The sequence below is a fragment of the Rhinolophus sinicus genome, linkage group LG14 (assembly GCF_036562045.2).
Source record: "Rhinolophus sinicus isolate RSC01 linkage group LG14, ASM3656204v1, whole genome shotgun sequence".
Lineage (NCBI taxonomy): Eukaryota > Metazoa > Chordata > Mammalia > Chiroptera > Rhinolophidae > Rhinolophus > Rhinolophus sinicus.
In genome coordinates this window covers 29225604-29247808 of record NC_133763.1, presented here as the reverse complement: position 1 = coordinate 29247808, position 22205 = coordinate 29225604, and the positions used below count along the sequence as shown (strand labels likewise).

General features: G+C 36.8%; 1 protein-coding gene across 3 annotated transcripts in view; it reads right to left on the bottom strand.

Annotated features, from left to right (window-relative positions):
* Positions 1 to 22205, bottom strand: part of LRRC69 (leucine rich repeat containing 69) — a 123090-nt gene that overhangs the window by 21918 nt on the left and 78967 nt on the right. For 2 of the 3 annotated variants that reach the window (XM_074319069.1, XM_074319068.1), the window contains exon 6: positions 13038 to 13217. In XM_074319069.1, coding sequence (XP_074175170.1) covers positions 13038 to 13217 — 180 coding nt within the window. Of the gene's footprint in view, positions 1 to 13037; positions 13218 to 20498; positions 20601 to 22205 lie in introns of all 3 variants that reach the window. The other variant, XM_074319070.1, reaches the window with a different exon arrangement.

Genomic DNA, 22205 nt, shown 5'->3' with positions numbered 1-22205 from the left:
AAATAAGTAGGACATAATTTCACATTAGCCTAAATAGAAGCAATTACAATGTGATATTTGGCCATTTCTAGTTATTTCATGTCAAGAATAAAGACCCATTTGTTATCAGGTATCTCCCTCATTCAACTGTGCCTTCAGATGGTAAATCCTGTCAGAGACACAACATTCTGTAAAGCTCAACAGCATAACCAGATGCTGGCATTATCAAATAAGTTCTCCTTTCATGATAAAGTATTTACTCTAAAGGTTAGCATTCTCTAAGTTTAGTTCATAAAAAGACAATTTTAAAATTGATTCTTTAATAGAAAGTGGGGCTTCTAGGCAACTAGTTTTTGTATAATCTCTAAGTAGAAAAGCAGCATAAAACCTTAAAGATATTTGGTTGGTGCAAAAGTAATTGTGGTTTTTGCAATTGTTTTTAACCTTTAAATGGCAATTACTTTTGCACCAATCTAATATATAAAACAACGGTGTACCAACATGGTTAAGTTGATTACCATCCCAATGTATTTTGTGCATGTTTTCATTCTAGAAACAGGGAACTAAACAATGCCATTAAAATAACATTTCAAATGCCTAGCACCTGGTATAGTATATTCCAATCTAAGTGTTGGAATATCCAATTTTTAACCACTTTTAAATATCCTTAAATTTATTTAGCATAATTTATAAATTCATACTATACACTTAATTCTACTTCCAACATCATATAATTTTCACTGTCATATGCTTACTAAATGTTACTTTTGTTTAATTTTTAAAATTATTTTAATATGCTTAGAATCAATGGTTATTTCAAAGCAAAACAAGTTTCCTTTTTTAAAATTTTCTTCCCATAATTTTCTGACACTCTCATATCTTTTGCTTATGAATTTATCTAGGCATATAATTCTAGATTTTTGAGTCACTTTCTCTTAGTGCTTTGATGATATCATATCATTGTTTTTCTGACATTTGCTTTTAGTCCATTGTTATTTTTTGTAGGTGATCTATTTTCTTAAAATTTTATCTTTAGTTCTTTTTTTTTTTTTTAAATTAAATTTATTGGGGTGACAATTGTTAGTAAAATTACATAGATTTCAGGTGTACAATTCTGTATTACATCATCTATAAATCCCATTGTGTGTTCATCGCCCAGAGTCACTTCTTCCATCACCATATATTCGATCCCCCTTACCCTCACCTCCACCCCCACCCCCCTTACCCTCTGGCAACCACTAAACTATTGTCCGTGTCTATGAGTTTCTGTTTCTCATTTGTTTGTCTTGTTCTTTTGTTGTTTTTGGTTTATATACCACATATCAGTGAAATCACATGGTTCTCTGCTTTTTCTGTCTGACTTGTTTCGCTCAGCATTACTCTCTCAAGATCCATCCATGTTGTCACAAATGTTCCTATATCATCTTTTCTCACTGCCGAATAGTATTCCATTGTGTATATGTACCACAACTTCTTTATCCATTCATCTATCGAAGGACATTTTGGTTGTTTCCATGTCTTGGCCACCGTAAACAAAGCTGCAATGAACATTGGAGCACACGTGTCTTTATCTCTAAATGTTTTCAGATATTTTGGGTAGATACCCAGGAGAGGGATTGCTGGGTCATATGGCAATTCTATTCGTAATTCTTTGAGGAACCTCCACACTGCCTTCCATAACGGCTGCACCAGTCTGCATTCCCACCAACAGTGTATGAGGGTTCCTTTTTCTCCACAGCCTCTCCAACATTTGTTACTATTTGTCTTGTTGATGATAGCCATTCTGACTGGGGTGAGGTGATATCTCATTGTGGTTTTGATTTGCATTTCTCTGATGATTAGTGATGTTGAGCATTTTTTCATATGTTTATTTGCCATTTGTATGTCCTCTTTGGAGAAATGTCTCTTCAAGTCCTCTGCCCATTTTTCAATTGGGTTGTTTGTTTTTTTGTTGTTGAGTTGCATGAGTTCCTTGTATATTCTGGATACTAGCCCCTTATCGGAGGCACTGTTTGCAAAAATCTTCTCCCATTCAGTTGGTGGCCTCTTTATTTTGTCAATGGTTTCTTTTGCTGTGCAGAAGCTTTTAAGTTTCATATAGTCCCATTCGTTTATTTTAGCTTTTACTTCCATTGCCTTTGGAGTCAAGTTCATAAAATGCTCTTTGAACCCAAGGTCCATAAGTTTAGTACCTATGTTTTCTTCTATGCAGTTTATTGTGTCAGGTCTTATGCTTAAGTCTTTGATCCATTTTGAATTAACTTTGGTACATGGTGACAAATAGCAGTCCAGTTTCATTCTTTTGCACGTGGCTATCCAATTCTCCCAGCACCATTTATTGAAGAGGCTGTCTTTGCTCCATTGTATGTTTTAGCTTCTTTGTCAAAAATTATCTGTCCATATTTATGTGGTTTTATTTCTGGGTTCTCAATTCTATTCCATTGGTCTATGTGTCTGTTTTTCTGCCAATACCATGCTGTTTTGATTATTGTGGCCCTGTAGTACAGGCCAAAGTCAGGAAGTGTGATACCTCCATTATAGTTCTTTTTCTTAAGATTGCTTTGGCTATTCGGGGTCTTTTGTGGTTCCAAACAAATCTGATGATTTTTGTTCTATTTCTTTAAAATATGCCATTGGGATTTTGATGGGGATTGCATTGAATCTGTATATTGCTTTGGGTAATATGGCCATTTTAACTATGTTGATTCTTCCAATCCATGAGCACGGAATGTCTTTCCATTTCTTTGTGTCTTCTTCAATTTCTTTCAAAAATGTCTTATAGTTTTCAGCATATAGGTCTTTCACATCCTTGGTTAAGTTTATTCCTAGGTATTTTATTCTTTTTGCTGCAATTGCAAAAGGAATTGTTTTTGTATTTCTTTTTCTGAGATTTCATTGTTAGTATATAGGAAGGCAATGGACTTTTGTGCGTTGATTTTGTAGCCAGCAACTTTACTGTATTCGTTGATTGTTTCTATTGTCTTTTTGTTCTCTATTTCATTTAGTTCTGCTCTAATTTTTATTATTTCCTTTCTTCTGCTGACCTTGGGTTTTACTTGTTCTTCTTTTTCTAGTTCTTTAAGGTGTAACATGAGGTTATTTATTTGAGAGTTTTCTTGTTTCTTGAGATAGGCCTGTAATGAGATAAATTTCCCTCTTAAAACTGCTTTCGCTGCATCCCAAAAATTTTGGTAGGATGTATTTTCATTGTCATTTGTTTCTATGTATCTTTTGATCTCTTCTCTAATTTCTTCTTTGACCCAGTCCTTCTTTAAAAGTATGTTGTTTAATCTCCATGTATTTGTGTTTTTACCCCGCTTTCTTTTTACAGTTGATATTCAATTTCAAAGCCTTGTGATCAGAGAATATGCATGGTATGATTTCAATCTTCTTAAATTTGTTGAGACTGATTTTATGTCCCAATATATGGTCTATCCTTGAGAATGTTCCGTGTACACTAGAAAAGAATGTATAGTCTGATGTTTTAGGATGAAGTGCTCTATAAATGTCAATTATGTCCATTTCATCTAATGTGTCATTTAGGGCTACTATTTCGTTATTTATTTTCTGTTTGGATGATCTATCCATAGCTGTCAATGATGTATTTAAGTCCCCTAGTATAATTGTGTTTTGGTCAATTTCTCCCTTTAGTTCTGTTAGTAGTTGCTTGGTGTATTTCGGTGCTCCCTGATTGGGGGCATAAATATTGATGACTGTTATGTCTTCTTGTTGTACAGTCCCCTTCACCATTATGAAATGTCCATCTTTATCTCTTGTTATCTTTTTCACCTTGAAGTCTGTTTCATCTGATATCATTATGGCTACACCTGATTTTCTCTGGGTACCATTTGCTTGGAGTGTCAATTTCCACCCTTTCACTTTGAGTCTATGCTTGTCCTTGTAGCTGAGATGTGTCTCTTGGAGACAGCATATGGTTGGGTTTAGTTTTTTGAGCCAATCTGCTACTCTGTGCCTTTTTATTGGTGAGTTCAGTCCATTTACATTTAGGGTGATTATTGATATGTGAGGATTTCCTGTCATTCTATCTTTAGTTTTCTGGTAAGGCTGTGTCTCCATTGTTTCTTTGCCTTTTTGTTGTTGTCTATTATTTCTGTGTGGTGGTATTCTATGATGTTTCCCTCTGTTTCTTCTTTTATTTCAGTATATATTTCAATTCTGGATTTATTTTGAGTGGTTACCCTTAAGTTTATGTAAAAGAAAGTTTGATATTTAGAGTATTCCATTTTCTTCAGCACGCTTACTTTCTCCATTCCCATATTCCGTTCAGGCCTTTACTCTCCCCTTTTTGAGTTTTGTTTGCCACAAATTGTCCCTGTTGATGGTGGTCGAATAGCCTCCTTTAGTATTTCTTGTAGTGCAGGTCGTGTATTAGAAAATTCCCTCAGCTTCTGTATGTCTGGAAAGGTCTTTATTCCTCCTTCATATCTAAAGGATATCTTTGCTGGATATATTATTCTTGGCTCATGATTTCTCTCTTTCAATAGTTTGAATATTTGGTTCCACGTCCTCCTGGCTTGTAGAGTTTCTGCTGAAAAATCTGATGATAATCTAATGGGCTTTCCTTTGTATGTTACCGTCTTCTTTTCCCTGGCTGCCTTGAGGATTCTTTCTTTGTCGTTGATTTTAGACAGCTTCAATACAATGTGCCTTGGAGAAGGCCTGTTGGGATTGAGGTAACTAGGTGTTCTATTTGCTTCTTGGATTCGAGGGTCCAGTTCTGTCCACAAATTTGGGAAGTTCTCATCGACAATTTGTTTGAATATATTCTCTGTTCCTTCTCTCTTTCTTCTCCTTCTGGTATGCCCATTATTCTTATATTGCTCTTTCTGATGGAGTCAGAAAGTTCTTGTAGAGTTCTTTCATTTCTTTTAAGTCTCAAGTCTCTTTCTTCTTCTATCTGTGTCATTTCCAGGTTTCTATCTTCGATGTCACTGATTCTTTCCTCCATCTGGTCAACTCTACTACCTAAGCTGGTTATTTCATTCTTAATTTCTTCTATTGAGTTCTTAATCTCCAGAAATTCTATTTGGTTCTTTTTTAAGATTTCAATCTCTTTCGTAAAATGCTCATACTGTTCTTTGATTGAGTTTCTGAGTTCATTTAACTGCCTATCTGTGTTTTCTTGTATCTCGCTGAGTTTTTTCAGAACTGCAATCTTGAATTCTCTGTCATTTAAGTCACATATTTCTGTATCTTTAAGTCCCTTCTCTGGAGATTTTTCACTTTCTTTCTGAGCTATCTTGTTGCCTTGGTTATTCATGGCGATTACTGGTTTACTATTTCTCTTCCTAGACATCTACAGGAGTGACTTCTGCAACAGGTTGATAGGAAGCGGTCTTTCTTTTGTTTGCCAGTACTTGTTGGTAGAATGTTTTATTATTTCTCCAACTGCAACTTATTTTTCTTCTCCCACACGGTAGTGCTATTTTCTCTGCACTATTCCAACTTCTCACACAATGGGGGGATTCCCTGGGAGACGGGCTTCTCCTCTATTTATAGTTCGTCTAGGTCACAGGGCGCAGTGTCCCGGGGGGTATGCGGAGAGCTTTTGATGTTCCAAAGCTCTTCCAGCTCCTGATTCAGAGCCCGTATGTTTCAGCAGTTCTGTTTACTCCTGCAGGGATCCGCCCAGATAGGTGGGGTCAGAGGCGGGGTGAGTTGTGAGAGGTGCCCCAGAGCAATGGCGGCGACCACCACCACAGCCGGTCCTGCTTCCACAGCTCTCTCCCCTTTGCCAGAACTAGTTGGGCTGTGAATTTGTGTCTGCGGTACACAGTTCTCAAAATAGCAAATTTTCTGTTGTTTTGATCTGACACTGCTACTGTTTCGCTTTTAGCACCGGGCAGGTGGGGGCGGGGCGAGCTCTGGGAGGGGAGGGAGGGGGCGGCTAGTCTCAGTGCCTAAGGCTCTGTTCTCTGCTCGGCAGTGCGGCTTAAACTACCGTTTTCAGCCTTTTTCCCTCAGTCTTTTCTCCGAGGTCTCTGCCGTGAGCGTTGGGTTCAGCCGTGTTATATGCTGTCCCCTCAGCCCCGTGGGCCACAAGCGGAGCCCTAGCAGTCCGAGTTCTTCCCTCTCCCGCAGCTGCGGTAGTTCCGGGAAGCAGCGAGCTCGGTGCACTGAGCGAGGTCTGCGTCCTGCGCCCGCGCGGCTCCGTCTCCGCGTGCTTCTCCCTTTCCTCCTCCCTCCACTCGCGTGAATCTCCCACCTGTAGGTGATTTCAGTCGGTAGTGGGCCTCTTCGTCTTGCCTGTCTGCTGTGCAGGGAGTCCTTTGTGGAGTTTTTGTTGTTCGATTCTTTGTAGATTCCAGGGGAGCTTTACAGAGGCTCACCTCACTCCGCCATTTTTCCCTTGATTATCTTTAGTTCTTAATAGCTTCTCTTTGGTGGTATGCACCTTTACCAAAAATGTGCCTAGGTATGGGTTCGTCTAGGTCTTATTTATTTTGCTTGGCCTTCAATGTGCTTTTTCAATGTGATGGATCATGTCTTTCTTCAATATTTGAACATTTTCTGTCACTAGCAAGTATTCACATCCAGGTCTCCTGTTAATTTTTTTAACCACTATGTTTTTAACCCATGCTATATTCTTATGCCACTTTGTTGATGCTTTTATAATGAATTCCAATACAGTTAATTGATAAAAATGTAGTCTTACTTCCTTTTTAGTTTTTAAAATGAAATTACATAGATACAAAATCTCTTTATTCTCCTTATTCTCCTATTCTTTCTTCAGTGCTGACTAATGTTAACGTGTGTGTGTGTGTGTGTGTGTGTGTGTGTGTGTGTGAAACTTATGAACAGCTACTTAACTTATTTAGTTACCTCATCTGTGAATGGGACAATGAAAACAAAGTCACAGAGTTAATATGAAGATTGAGAACTCATGTTACTCAAAGGTCAACTCCTCAGGAAAGTTTCCCCTAAGCCTCCTGCTATAGGTTGAATGTTTGTGTCCCCCCCAAAAATTCATATGTTGAAATCCTCATGATTAATATGATGGTATTAGGAGGTGGGTTTTTAGAGGTGATTAGGTCATGAGGGCAAAGTCCTCATGATTGGGATTAGTGCCCTTATAAAAGAGACCCATAGCTTCCTAGCATCTTCAGTTACCTTCAGGAAGACCATGACCCAAAGAGGCCCTCCAACCCAACATGCTGGCACACTGATTTTGGACTTCCAGCCTCCAGAGCTAAATTTCTGTTTTTTATAAGCTACCCAGTCTGTGGTATTTCATTTTAGCAGCCTGAGCAAACTAAAACACCTCCTAAGTAGCCATTTGCTCTGTCTGTGACTCCATAGCATGAGTATATAATGCCTTATTTTAATCTTATAACATTATATTTTAATAGTCTGTGATCTTCTTGATGGTATGGACTGTGTCTTATTCATCTTTGGCCCCTGAGAGCCTAGCACAGTACCTTGCATATAGTGAGTACCCTTTAACACCTTTAAGGTATTAAAGGAAAAATATATGTAAAAGTAATTTTGTAAGTGGAAAGCACTACCACTATCTAGTTGTTTAAAAACTTTCATACCTCTCTTTGTGGCTTACTCAATACTTTAAGGTAATGGAACAGATGAGGATTACCATGTGGTAACCAAATTCTAACCTTAAAATAGGCAGTCGATAATAAAAACATTAAACTCTTCCTGAATTGGCATACAAAATAGACTAATTTTAAGTTTTATCTTCTACTAGCTCCTTTCACAACCTAAAATTATGCACATATTCCCCCATCCTCAAAATCTTTCCTCAAGCCCTCTTCACTCTCCAGAGAATATCCTATTGTTCTTCCACCTTTTACTGTCTATATTTTTTGGAGATTAGTCAAGACTTGCTGGCTTCACTTCTGTGTTCCCATTTAGCCACCTGATTGATGCAACTTGCTTCTAGCCCACCCCCCACCCATTTAATGACACAAAGGGCACCATCTTCCTCCTCTAAATTTTCCAGTCCAGTTTTTTCTCCTCAGCCCTAAATCTCTCAATGTGGCACCTTTAATCAACTCATTCTAGAGTCCATAATGGAATAAGGGAAGAACCAAGTTTTCTCACAATCAAAGAATAGTGTGGAATTGGCTGAAAGAGGACCAGCAAGCCAAAGGGACTTCAAGGTGAGAACAAGAAGGCACAGGGCACATGGACAGATAAGCAGAGATCGGTGGCAAGTGGGCAACTCAGCAGACACCATCATGGAAACAGGACCATATTTGAGGTCTTGATAGGATGACCATATACCTCAGGGGATGCTCACATGGAACAGAAGATGTTGGCAGAACATATTGCTCTTGAAGAAAGCAAGGAGAAGGAAATCCTAAATGATCAAGATTAATTCTGAAATGACTAAGATCATCCTAAAAATTACCACATAAAACTGGAATTAACTAGAATAAGTTTTCCAGTAGAATGAGGGTCCAAACAGAAGATAAGTTCAGCAGAAGAAAAAGTAAGAAAATCCTATTTCTTACATATCTTTGTTTTATAGCTAGAAAATTTGTCCCTACTCTACCTGGTTTTACTCCTCTCTCCATGAGTGCATTTTCTCATTCTCCTTTGCTGACTTCTGGTTTTGCCCAACCATTTAATATTGTTATCCTCAAGGATTCTGTCCTTCTGATCTCAATTCACCGTAAACTGTTCTCAGCAATTTTCATTCCCATGGCTTCAAGTGTCATACTTATATAAACAATCCTTGAATCCACATCACCAATTCCAATCTGTCTTTGACAAAAACAAATATCATCTTGCTACTCCACTGCTTCAAAACTGTAAGTAGCTGTTATGAGCTGAATCGTATCCCCCTCCCAAATTCATATGTCAGAGTCCTAGCCCCCAGTATCTCCAAATGTGACTGTATTTGGAGACAGCATCTGCAAAGTGGTGATTAAGTTAAAATAACATCAAGGGTGGGCTTGAATGAATATGACTGGTGTACTTATAAGAAGAGGAAATTTGGACACAGACACGAGCAGAAGGAAAATGATGTGAAGACACAGGGAGAAGACAGCCATCTACAAGCCAAGGAGAGAGACCACAGAAGAAACCAAGCATTCTGATACCTTGGTCTCGGACTTCTAGCCTCTAGAATTATGAGAAAATAAATTTCTGTTGTTTAACTTATTCAGTCTATGGTGATTTGTTATGGCAGCCACAACAAACTAATACAGTAGCTTTTGAAATTAATTTTAAATTTAACGCACAAGAGCCATCCCCATCTCACACCCACTTCTTTCTAACCTCATTCCCACACCTCATACTCAATGAGTTACCTGTATTCATTGTGCAATTTATTTATACTGTTACCTTTACTCAGACAGTCCCCTCATTTAAAATGCCTGTTCACTGGGTCTTTATCTTAAAGCCCCCCATCTTTTAAAGCACATTTACAATCAATGCTTATCTAAATAATTTTGATGTGCATTATGCATTCTCCAAGTACCAAACACAATCACTGTGGTAGGCCCGGTAACAGACCAGAGAACGTAACCATTTAATTGAGATGCCTTTTTCTCATATCACTCTGTGCACCCCTCCATCATAAAACTTATCACAAGAATGTAATCATTCTTTCTTGTCTGGAAGGCTTGATTTTAAAAAATCTATCCTTATTAAGCACCTACTATGTACTACCTTTATTAAGCACCTGCTTTTCTAACCACTGCCTATGCATTACTCATGTATCATTCATCAGAGTCCTGTGAGATAGGTACAATTATTATCACAGATGGAAGCTTAGCCTCAAAGAGGAAGTTAAGATGACACAGGTGGTAAGTGCTAGGGCTTGTCATCAAGCCTAATTTGTCATTTTCATCACCTTATTATACGACTTCTCCTGTGAACTCGCAAGTTCCTAGAGGGCCAGGGATCTTTATTCCCAGCCCTTGGTAAAGGACCTGACACAAAGTAGGAAAGAATTAATGAATTTAAGTGAATAAATAAATTATGACAAAATAAGGCCTTTTAACATGAATGCCTTATATTTAGTTGAAACAAATGAGAAATAACTGGGTTGAAAAGCATTAGAAAGATGGTCCAGCATCTCTGTTTAAGAGCAAGGAATCACATATGTGGATGCACTGCCCATAGCCTCTACTTAGCCGCTTCGTGAACTTGGTCAAATTACTTCACTCCTCTGCACCTTGGATTTCTCTTTGGTGTCACAGGGTTATTTTTTATATTAATTGAGGTATTCCAGGTGACATGCTTAGCACAATGTCAGAAACCCAGTCAGTACCAAAAAATGTTGGCTGTGGTTATTATAATTAGGCTGCAATTTCTCTACTTAAAATGAGACTAGCAGCTCATCAGACGATTTTGAGAGGAAATCTATCAGAGCATTGGGAAAAAATGAACATGGCAACTTATCCAAGGTGTTCATATCATGGTCAGTGAAAAACAGAGTGTTTTGGCAACTTTTATCAAGTATGTAATATGACATGTGTTATACTCTTTAAATGTCTCTTAAATATAACAATGCATTTCAGATGGTAATGCGAACAATTCACAGATAGGTTATGAAAGCAATCAAGATCATAGATTTACTCCCATCTTGAGAACAAGATGCATTTCTATTTTTATTTTTCCACTGATGACCTCTCTTTTCTTTTGGTGTTTAATGTCCAGCAGGTTTTGACTTTCAAATTTCTCCTCAACCATTATTTCACCTTGACATTATCCCTTTTTGGCAGCAGCTCTGCCAGATTTATCTCTACGATACATTTGATATAATATATTAATAACCTAATAAAACAGAGGAGCTAGTATTCAAATCCAGATGTTGGGATTCACTAGACATCCTTAGAAATAAAATATGTAGCATGCACTGTGCTGGGCTCTCTCTATATATGCAGTACCCATTCTCACCCCTCCTATACAACACAGTACTGGAAATCCTATCCAGAACAGTCAGGTTGGAAAATAAAATAAAAGGCATCCAAATGGGAAAAAAAGAAGTAAAATCATCTTTGTTTGCAGACAATATGATTTTATATATAGAAAATCCTAAAGACTGCTCCAAAAAACTGCTAGAGCTAATCAACAAATTCAGTAAAGTTACAGGATACAAAGTCAACATACAGAAAACAATTGTGTTTCTATACACTAACAAAAACACATCTGAAAAAGAAATAAATAAAATAATCCCATTCACCAGCGCACCAAAAACAATCAAGTTCTTAAGAATATATCTAAAAAAGGAGGTGAAAAATCTGTATGCTGAAAACTCTAAGACTTGGATGAAATATATTAAGAAGACACAAACAAATGGGAAGAAATCCCATGTTCATGGATCACAAGAATTAATATTGTCAAAATATCCATATTACCCAAAGCCATCTCTAGATTTAATGCAATCCTTATTAAAATTCCAATGGCATTTTTTACAGAAATAGAAAAGCAATCGTAAAATTTGTATGAAGCCACAAAACACCCCAAATAGCCAAAGCAATCCTAAGAAAGATGAAAGCAAAATTCATCACATTTCCTGATTTCAAACTATACTACAAAGCTGTTTTGAGTAATCAAAAACACAGTATGGTACTGGCATAAAAATTGACACATAGACCAATGGAATGGAATTAAAAGCCCAGAAATAAACCTCCACATATACAGTCAACTAATATTTGACAAGGAAGCCAAGAATACTTTTCAATTGGGAAAAGATAGTCTCTTCAACAAATGATGTTGGAGAAAAAAAACCTTTGACATAGGTTTTGGCAGTAATTTCTGGATATGACAGCAAAAGTACAAGCAATAAAAGCACAAATAAATAAGTGGGACTACGTCAAACTAAAAAAATTTGTACAGCAAAAGAAATTCAACAAAATGAACAGGCAACCTACAGAATGGGAGAAAATATTTGCAAATTATATATCTGACCAGGGTTAATATCCAAAATATGTAAAGAATTCATACAACTCAACAGCCAAAAAACTAACAACCCAATTAAAAAATAAGCAGAGGGACTGAACCCTAATGCACTGGAATGCAAATTGGTACCACCACTGTGGAAAACAGTATGCAGTATGCAGGCTCCTCAAAAAATTGAAACTAAAAATATGCTCCAACAATCCCACTTCTGAGTATATGCCCAAGGAAATTGAAATCAGAATCTCATGGAGATATCTGCACTCTCATGTTCATTGCATCAGTACTCACAATAGCCATGGAATATTATTCAGCCATGAAAAAGAAGGAAATCCTACCATTCATGACAACTTAGATGGATCTTGAGCGCATTATACTAACTGAAGTAAATCAGACAAAGAAGGACAAATGCTTATGACATCATTTACATGTGGAATCTAAAACATGACAAACTCAGAGGAAAAGCAAAGTCGTAGTTTCCAAGGGTGGGGGTAGGAAAAATTGGGAGATATTGGTCAAAAGGTACAAATTTCCAGTTACAAGATTAACAAGTTTGGGCACCTAATGTACAGTATGGTGATTATAACTACTAATACTGTATCATATATTTCAATGTCACTAAAAGAGTAGATCTTAATTGCTCTCACCACAAAAAAAAAAAGAGGTGATAACTATGTGATAGGATGGAGGCGGTAACTAATACTATGGCGGTAATCATTTTGCAATTTATAAATGTATTTAACACATTTTTTGCAGGAAACGAGTAAACTCGTCATATCGCTTTTTATACCAAAGCGCGGGAGACGAGAATAACACATATTTTGCACCTCTTTTTAAACTAAAACACTGAAAGTTTCATAGAAAAATATCAAATAGATAGAAAAATATGAATATTTTATGGAAAGTCTAATTTTGGCGAGAAAATGTCAAAAAAGCCCCGCGTTACGACGCGATTTGGCAGGAAAATGCCCGCTTACAATTAATCAACACATTATACACCTAAACTTGCATAATATTATGTGTCAGTTATATCTCAGTAAAACTGGGACAATATTATATTATCATAGAAGTGGATTCTTACACATAAATCTAGTTAGCATTGTTTGATTTAGATAAGGACAAAGAATAAGAGGAGGACTTATGCTCATATTCACACAAAAAGCACCACTTACCTTTGATGGAGGAACAAATTCAACACATTCCAGCCATATGGTTAAAAATGACTTTCCACATACTGCACATTTTCTTCCCTGAGAGATTGTGCTCCTGACCTCTGGGTACCATTCTATGGCTTGCATTAGGAAAGGGTTCTTTTCTGCTAGCTGATTCATTATAAATCTTGATGTTATTTCCTAGATTAAAAAAGAATATTGTTCCTCAGATAATTTTCAAACTAGCTGTTTTATATTACATGGATTCCCATTTCATTAGTTTATATTTTTGGCTTATTTTTTGCAGTCTATTAAATTAAATTTCCATAGTATATATAATGAAGTATAATGTCAATGACTCACTGGTATTGTAGATAAATTTAGTTTTCAATAATATAAGAAAAGAAACTTACTTCCATTGTGATATTTCTATGTCTGTTACATACAAAACTCCAAGTTATAATAAATTTACATTATTAGATAAAGTTTAGTTTAAATTTTGTACTTCTCATTACAGTAAGCAAGAACTGTACAGATATTCAGACTGAACTTGAAAATTGACTATCATATTTACTACTGTCTAGATCCTTACTACTGAAATTGCAGACGATGAACCAGTAGAATTTGTAGCACATGGAAGCTCGTTAAAAATTCAGACTCTCAACTGCATTCCAGACATACTCAATCAGAATCTGCAATTAGTAAGGTTCCTCATGTAATCCCTTTGCATGTTAAAGTTAGAAAAGCATTAGTCCTTCATTGAGTACTTCAATAGAGCCATAATGGTAAAGAGTACTGCTTTCTATTCATCAAATCTCTCAATTCAACCTGTATTAAACCTATCCACATAGATATGTCCAGAAATTTCATGTAAGGTAACAATATTACAATATTAAACAATAAAAGGGGTGGTGAAGCTGACTCTCACCAGGACCGTCAATATCATCACCTGAAAGTTAAAAAATATTTTTTAATTATATAATACTTAAAATTAAATCCTAGGATTTACAATCAAAATGGCGGCGTGAGGTGAGCCTCTGTAAAGCTCCCCTGAAATTTACAACTAATCAAACAACAATAACTCCACAAAGGACTCCCTGCACAGCAAACAGGAAAGATGAAGAGGTCCACCAATGAACTCACCTACAAGTGGGCAAATTGCGCGAGCGGGGAGAGGAGGGAAGAGAGAAGTGCGGAGATGGAGCTGCGCGGGCGCAGGATGCAGACCTAGCTCAGTGCTCCGAGCTCGCTACATCCTGGAACTACTGCAGCTGCAGGAGAGGGAAGAACTCAGACTGCTAAGGCTCCACTTATGGCCCACAGGGCTGAGGGGGCAGCATGTAACATGGCTGAACCCAACACTCACGGCAGAGACCTCGGAGAAAAGAATGAGGGAAGAAGGCTGAAAACCGTGGTTTAAGCCCTCACTGCGGAGCAGAGAATGGAAGCCTTAGGCACTGAGAATAGCCGCCCCCTCCCTACCCTCCCAGAGCTCGCCCTGCCCCCACCTGCCCAGTGCTAGAAAGGTAACAGTAGCAGTGTCAGATCAAAAGAACAGAATATTTGCTGTTCTGAGATCTGTGGACTGCAGACACAGATTCGCAGCCCAACTAGTTCCGCAAAGGGGAGGGAGCTGTGGAAGCAGGACCGGCTGTGGTGGTGGTCGCTGCCATTGCTCTGGGCCACCTCTCACAACTCACCCTGCCCCTGGCCCCACCTATCTGGGCGGATCCCTGCAGGAGTAAACAGAACTGCTGAAACATACCGGCTCTGAAACTGGTGCAGGAACAGCTTTGGAACTTCAAAAGCTCTCCGCATACCCACACGCACATTGCACCATGTGACCTAGGTGAACTATTAACAGAGGAGAAGCCCGTCTCCCAGGGAATCCCTCCATTGTGTGAGAAGCTGGAATAGTGCAGAGAAAACATAGCACTACAGTGTGGGAGAAGAAAAATAAGCTGCAGTTGGAGAAAAAATAAAACATTCTACCAACAAGTACTGGAAAACAAAAGAAAGACTTCTTCGTATAAACCTGTTGCAGAAGCCACTACTGTAGACATCTAGGAAGAGAAATAATAAATCAGTAATTGCCATGAATAACCAAGGCAACAAGATAGCTCAGAAAGAAAGTGAAAAGTCTCCAGAAAAGGAACATAAATATTTGGAAATATGTGACTTAAATGACAGAGAATTCAAGATTGAAGCTCTGAAAAAACTCAACGGGATGCAAGAAAACACAGATAGGCAGTTAAATGAACTCAGAAACACAATCAAAGAACAGCATGAGCATTTTACGAAAGAGATTGGAATTTTAAAAAAGAACCAAATGGAATTTCTGGAGATTAAGAACTCAATAGAAGAAATTAAGAATGAAATAACCAGCGTAGGTAGTAGAGTTGACCAGATGGAGGAAAGAATCAGTGACAACAAAGATAGAAACCTGGAAATTACATAGATGGAAGAAGAAAGAGACGTAAGACTTAAAAGAAATGAAAGAACTCAACAAGAACTGCTTACTCCATCAGAGAGAACAATATAAGAATAATGGCCATACCAGAAGAGGAAGAAAGAGAGAAGGGAACACAGAATATATTCAAACAAATTGTCGATGAGAACTTCCCAAACTTGTGGACAGAATGGACAGAACTGGATCCTCGAATCCAAGAAGCAAATAGAACACCTAATTACCTCAATCCCAACAGGCCTTCTCCAAGGCACATTGTATTGAAGCTGTCTAAAATCAACGACAAAGAAAGAATCCTCAAGGCAGCCAGGGAAAAAAAGACGGTAACCTACAAAGGAAAGCCCATTAGATTATCATCAGATTTTTCAGCAGAAACTCTACAAGCCAGGAGGGAGTGGAACCAAATATTCAAACTATTGAAAGAGAGAAATTATGAGCCAAGAATAATATATCCAGCAAAGATATTCTTTAGATATGAAGGAGAAATAAAGACCTTTCCAGATATAGGGAAGCTGAGGCAATGTTCTAATACACGACCTGCACTACAAGAAATACTAAAGGAGGATGTTCGACCACCATCAACAGGGACAATTTGTGGCAACCACAACTCAAAAAGGGGGAGAGTAAAGGCCTGAACCGGAATATGGGAATGGAGAAAGTAAGCGTGCTGAAGAAAATGGAATACTCTAAATATCAAACTTTCTTTTACATAAACTTAAGGGTAACCACTCAAAAAAAATCCAGAACTGAAATATATACTGTAATAAAAGTAGAAACAGAGGGAAACATCATAGAATACCACCACACAGAAATAATGGACAACAACAAAAAGGCAAAGAAATAATGGAGAAACAGCCTTCCCAGAAAACTAAAGATAAAATGGCAGGAAATCCTTACATATCAATAATCACCTTAAATGTAAATGGACTGGACTCACCAATAAAAAGGCACAGAGTAGCAGACTGGATCAAAAAACTAAACCCAACCATATGCTGTCTCCAAGAGACACATCTCAGCTACAAGGACAAGCATAGACTCAAAGTGAAAGGGTGGAAATTAACACTCCAAGCAAATGGTACCCAGAGAAAATCAGGTGTAGCCATACTGACATCAGATGAAACAGACTTCAAGGTGAAAAAGATAACAAGAGACAAAGATGGACATTTCATAGTGGTGAAGGGGACTGTACAACCAGAAGACATAACAGTCATCAATATTTATGCTGCCAATCAGGAAGCACCGAAATATACCAAGCAACTACTAACAGAACCAAAAGGAAAAATTGACCAAAACACAATTATACTAGGGGACTTAAATACATCATTGACAGCTATGGATAGATCATCCAAACAGAAAATAAATAACGAAATAGGAGCTCTAAATGACACATTAGATGAAATGGACATAATTGACATTTATAGAGCACGTCATCCTAAAATATCAGACTATACATTCTTTTCTAGTGTACACGGAACATTCTCAAGGATAGACCATATATTGGGACATAAAATCAGCCTCAGCAAATTTAAGAAGATTGAAATCATACCAAGCATAGTCTCTGATCACAGGGCTTTGAAATTGGCTATCAACTGCAAAAAGAAAGCAGGAAAACACATAAATACATGGAGATTAAACAACATACTTTTAAAGAACGACTGGGTCAATGAAGGAATTAGAGGTGAGATCAAAAGATACATAGAAACAAATGACAATGAAAATACATCCTACCAAAATTTTGGGATGCAGCGAAAGCAGTTTTAAGAGGGAAATGTATATCATTACAGGCCTATCATAAGAAACAAGAAAAATACCAAATAAATAACCTCATATTACACCTTAAAGAACTAGAAAAAGAAGAACAAGTGACCCCAAGGTCAGCAGAAGAAAGGAAATAACGAAAATCAGAGCAGAAATAAATGAAATAGAAAACAAAAAGACAATGGAAAAAATTAATGTGACAAAGAGCTGATTCTTTGAAAAAATTAACAAAATTGACAAACCCTTGGCTAGACTCAGAAAGATAAAAAGAGAGAAGACACTAATTCACAAAGTCAGAAACAAAAAAGAGGAAGTTATCACAGGCACCACAGAAATACAAATGATCATCCAAGAGTATTATGAAGGACTATATGCCACCAAATTCAATAACCTAGAAGAAACGGACAAGTTCTTAGAAACATATAGCCTTCCAAGGCTGAACCATGAAGAACTGGAAAATCTAAACAGACCGATCATCAGTAACGAAATTGAATCAGTTAATCTGAAACCTTCCCAAAAGCAAAAGTCCAGGACCAGATGGCTTCACTAGTGAATTCTACCAAACCTTCAAAGGGGATCTAATACCAATCCTGCTCAAACTCTTCCAAAAAATTGAAGAAGAGACAGTACTCCCTAACTCATTTTATGAGGCCAACATTACCCTGATACCAAAACCTGGTAAGGACAGCACAAAAAAAGAAAACTACAGACCAATATCTCTGATGAATATCGATGCAAGAATCCTAAACAAAATTCTAGCAAATAGAATACAACAATGCATTAAAAAGATTATTCATCAAGAGCCAAGTGGGTGGGGTTCATCCCCAAGGCACAAGGATGGTTCAACATCCGCAAATCCATCAATGTGATACATCACATAAACAAAATAAAGGACAAAAATCATATGATTATATCAATTAATGCAGAAAAAGCATTTGAAAACATAACTCATCCATTTATGATTAAAACAATTAATAAAATAGGAATAGAAGCAAAATACCTTAACATAATAAAGGCCATATATGACAAGCCCTCAACTAATCTCATAATTAATGGTGAAAAACTGAAGACCTTTGCTCTATCTCCAGGAACACGACAGGGCTGTCCCCTATCACCTCTGCTTTTCAACATAGTGTTGGAAGTCCTTGCCAGCAATCAGGCAAGAGAAAGAAATAAAAGGCATCCAAATTGGGAATGAAGAAGTTAAATTATCACTCTTTGCAGATGACATGATGCTATATATAGAAAACCCTAAAGACTCCACCAAAAAGCTATTAGAAACAATCAACGAATACAGTAAAGTTGCTGGCTACAAAATCAACGTACAAATGTCCATTGCTTTCCTATATACTAACAACGAAATCTCAGAAAAAGAAATTTTTAAAAAATTCCTTTTGCAATTGCAGCAAAAAGAATAAAATACCTAGGAATAAACTTAACCAAGGATGTGAAAGACCTATATGCTGAAAACTTTAAGACATTTTTGAAAGAAATTGAAGAAGACAGGAAGAAATGGAAAGACATTCCGTGCTCATGGATTGGAAGAATCAACATAGTTAAAATGGCCATATTACCCAAAGCAATATACAGATTCAATGCAATCCCCATCAAAATCCCAATGGCATTTTTTAAAGAAATAGAACAAAAAATCATCAGATTTGTTTGGAACCACAAAAGACCCCAAATAGCCAAAGCAATCTTAAGAAAAAGAACAATGCTGGAGGTATCACACTTCCTGACTTTGGCTTGTACTACAGGGCTACAATCATCAAAACAGCATGGTATTGGCAGAAAAACAGACACATAGACCAATGGAATAGAATTGAGAACCCAGAAATAAAACCACATAAATATGGACAGATAATTTTTGACAAAGAAGCTAAAAACATACAATGGAGCAAAGACAGCCTCTTCAATAAATGGTGCTGGGAGAATTGGATAGCCACGTGCAAAAGAATGAAACTGGACTGCTATTTGTCACCATGTACCAAAGTTAATTCAAAATGGATCAAAGACTTAAGCATAAGACCTGACACAATAAACTGCATAGAAGAAAACATAGGTACTAAACTTATGGACCTTGGGTTCAAAGAGCATTTTATGAATTTGACTCCAAAGGCAATGGAATTAAAAGCTAAAATAAACGAATGGGACTATATGAAACTTAAAAGCTTCTGCACAGCAAAAGAAACCATCGACATAATAAAGAGGCAACCAACTGAATGGGAGAAGATTTTTGCAAACAGTGCCTTCAATAAGGGGCTAATATCAAAAATATACAAGGAACTCATGCAACTCAACAACAAAAAACAAACAACAATTGAAAAAATGCAGAGGACCTGAAGAGACATTTCTCCAAAGAGGACATACAAATGGCCAATCGACATATGAAAAAATGCTCAACATAACTAATGATCAGAGAAATGCACATAAAACCACAACGAGCCATCACTTCACCCCAGTCAGAATGGCTATCATCAACAAGACAAATAATAACAAGTATTGAGAGGCTGTGGAGAAAAAAGGAACCCTCATACACTGTTGGTGGGAATGACTGGTGCAGCAGCCGTTATGGAAGGCAGTGTGGAAGTTCCAAAAAAAATTACGAATAGAATTACCATACCACCAATCCCTCTTCTCTGTATCTCTCCCAAAAAAAATGAAAACATTTATATATAAAGACATGTGCTCCCAATGTTCATGCAGCTTTTGTTTACGGTGGCCAAGACATGGAAACAACCAAAACATCCTTCAATAGATGAATGGATAAAGAAGTTGTGGTATATATACACAATGGAATACTATTTAAAAGAAAGAAAAGATGATATAGGAACATTTGTGATGGATGGGATGGATCTTGAGAGAGTAATGCTAAGCGAAATCAGTCAGAAAAAAAAAGACCATATATGATCATTGATATATGGTATATAATAACAAACAAAAACAGAAAAAGAACAAGAAAAATGAATGAGAAAAAAAAACTCATAGACACAGATAATAGTTTAGTGGTTACCAGAGGGGGGGGGGGTGGGGTGAGAGGGTAAGGGGGGGGGGGATGGAAGGAGAACTGACTCTGGGTGATGAAAACACAATGGGATTTATAGATGATGTAATACAGAATTGTACACCTGAAATCTATGTAATTTTACTAACAATTGTCACCCCAATAAATTTAATTAAAAAAAAAAAAAAAAACTTTTTAAAACTTGAATCATGGCTTTAGTTTGAAGACCTGTGGGAATGATATAAAGCTTCACCTGTAGACTCCAGACCTCCTCTTGTTTTATAGCATTAACAGGCTGCTTCAAGAACAGTGGGTTTCCCTCACAGTAGAATTCCCTCAGCTTCAGATCCTGAAACTTTCAAAACAAAATAAAAACTTCATTTCACAACAAAATTAAAAATCGCTCCAGAGGCTACATCTTCAATAAAATAAGTCTAAAATTGTTTTATTTAGGACTTATGTCCCACGTTAGTATTTTAACAGCAGGACATACTCTAGTTGTTAGAAGCTTAAGAATCTGCATGCTGGTATGAATGGTAATGACCTTAGAGGTCACTAGTGGCATACCCTATAATAGACAGCTGAAAAAATTTGTTCAGGATAAAATTTCATTCAGGATAGAACTTGTTAGTAATATAACAGGGATTAATTAATCAAATGTTGGGAATATTTTGCAAATAATACATTTGTTAGAAAATCAAGAATGATGGAAAAATAACATTCTACTATACACCAAAATCCAGGTCTTAAAGACTGCCTTGTGATCCGTTCTATTTTCAATGAGGAAGGTAAGAAAAACAAAGAAACATTAAAATGTTCTTATTATAACCTGTTGTGCACAATGAAAATTAAAAAAAAAAAAAAAAAGGAAATCAATTCACAAGAATACTGAATCTTCTATGAAGAAAACCTAAATTCAGCTGGAGTCTATCATTTGAGTAGAAAAATAAGAAATTCTCTTACATTAATGTTATGCCTTGCCTCCCAAGAACTCATGTAGTTTTCAAAGTTAAACTCATTTAGCGAGTTACTTTTCTGAGCCTTAGTTTCATCTGTGAAGTAGGGCAAATAAGACCTATCTTCAGGTGAAACAGTTCTCTGGAAAGAAAGAAAAAATTCCTGATTTGTGGCATGTTTTGATTCCATGGTGTAAATATTCCTACCATGGTTGATTCCAGTCACTGAACACAGAGTTGGGAAGAGAGATGGAAAATTAACTCTTGTGAGCCAGCTGACACCATTATACCACTGCAACTCACATTTATGGGAGAATTAGAGCTATTTCCCTAATTTCAGCCCAGGGTTTGAAAACATAATTTGTTTTTTATTTATAACATCTTTTCAGTGCATCATGTGATTGGCCTCAGAAATTTTCTACAACATGTACAAAATATTAAAATAAAATACAGAGCTCAAGGCCACATTGGAATCACCTTTTCTCATACTCTCACAACAGACATTCTGACTTTCTTAATTTAGTTCCTTATGTTATCCATCAAGAGGGAGCAACCTAGAGATTTGAATCCAATGGTAGCCCAAAGTCAGTGCTGGGTGTGCGGAAATGAAGAGGGCACTTCACTTCTTATGCTTAATGGAAACATCATTATTTTCCTTTCTGTCATAAAGAATAACATTCTATAATTTATACGTAAACTCACAATACTTTTTTTCAAAACTGATACAAACCTGAATGTCTTGGTATATGTAAATAACATTTATATACATGAACCTCATCTCAAATTTGATCATGGTTCAAAGGGCAAACATTTCTCTTTAGGGGTTATGTTTCTCCTCCAAATCCTGGCACTATTCTTCCATCAAATATGGTAATGGGTTACCCAGCTTGTTAACTTACTACATATAAAGTATCAGACAGAATTTATCTTAATTAAAAATTAATTAATTAAATTCATTAATATGTGTTTTGCATGACTTCAAGTTTCAATAAACTGAAGTCATA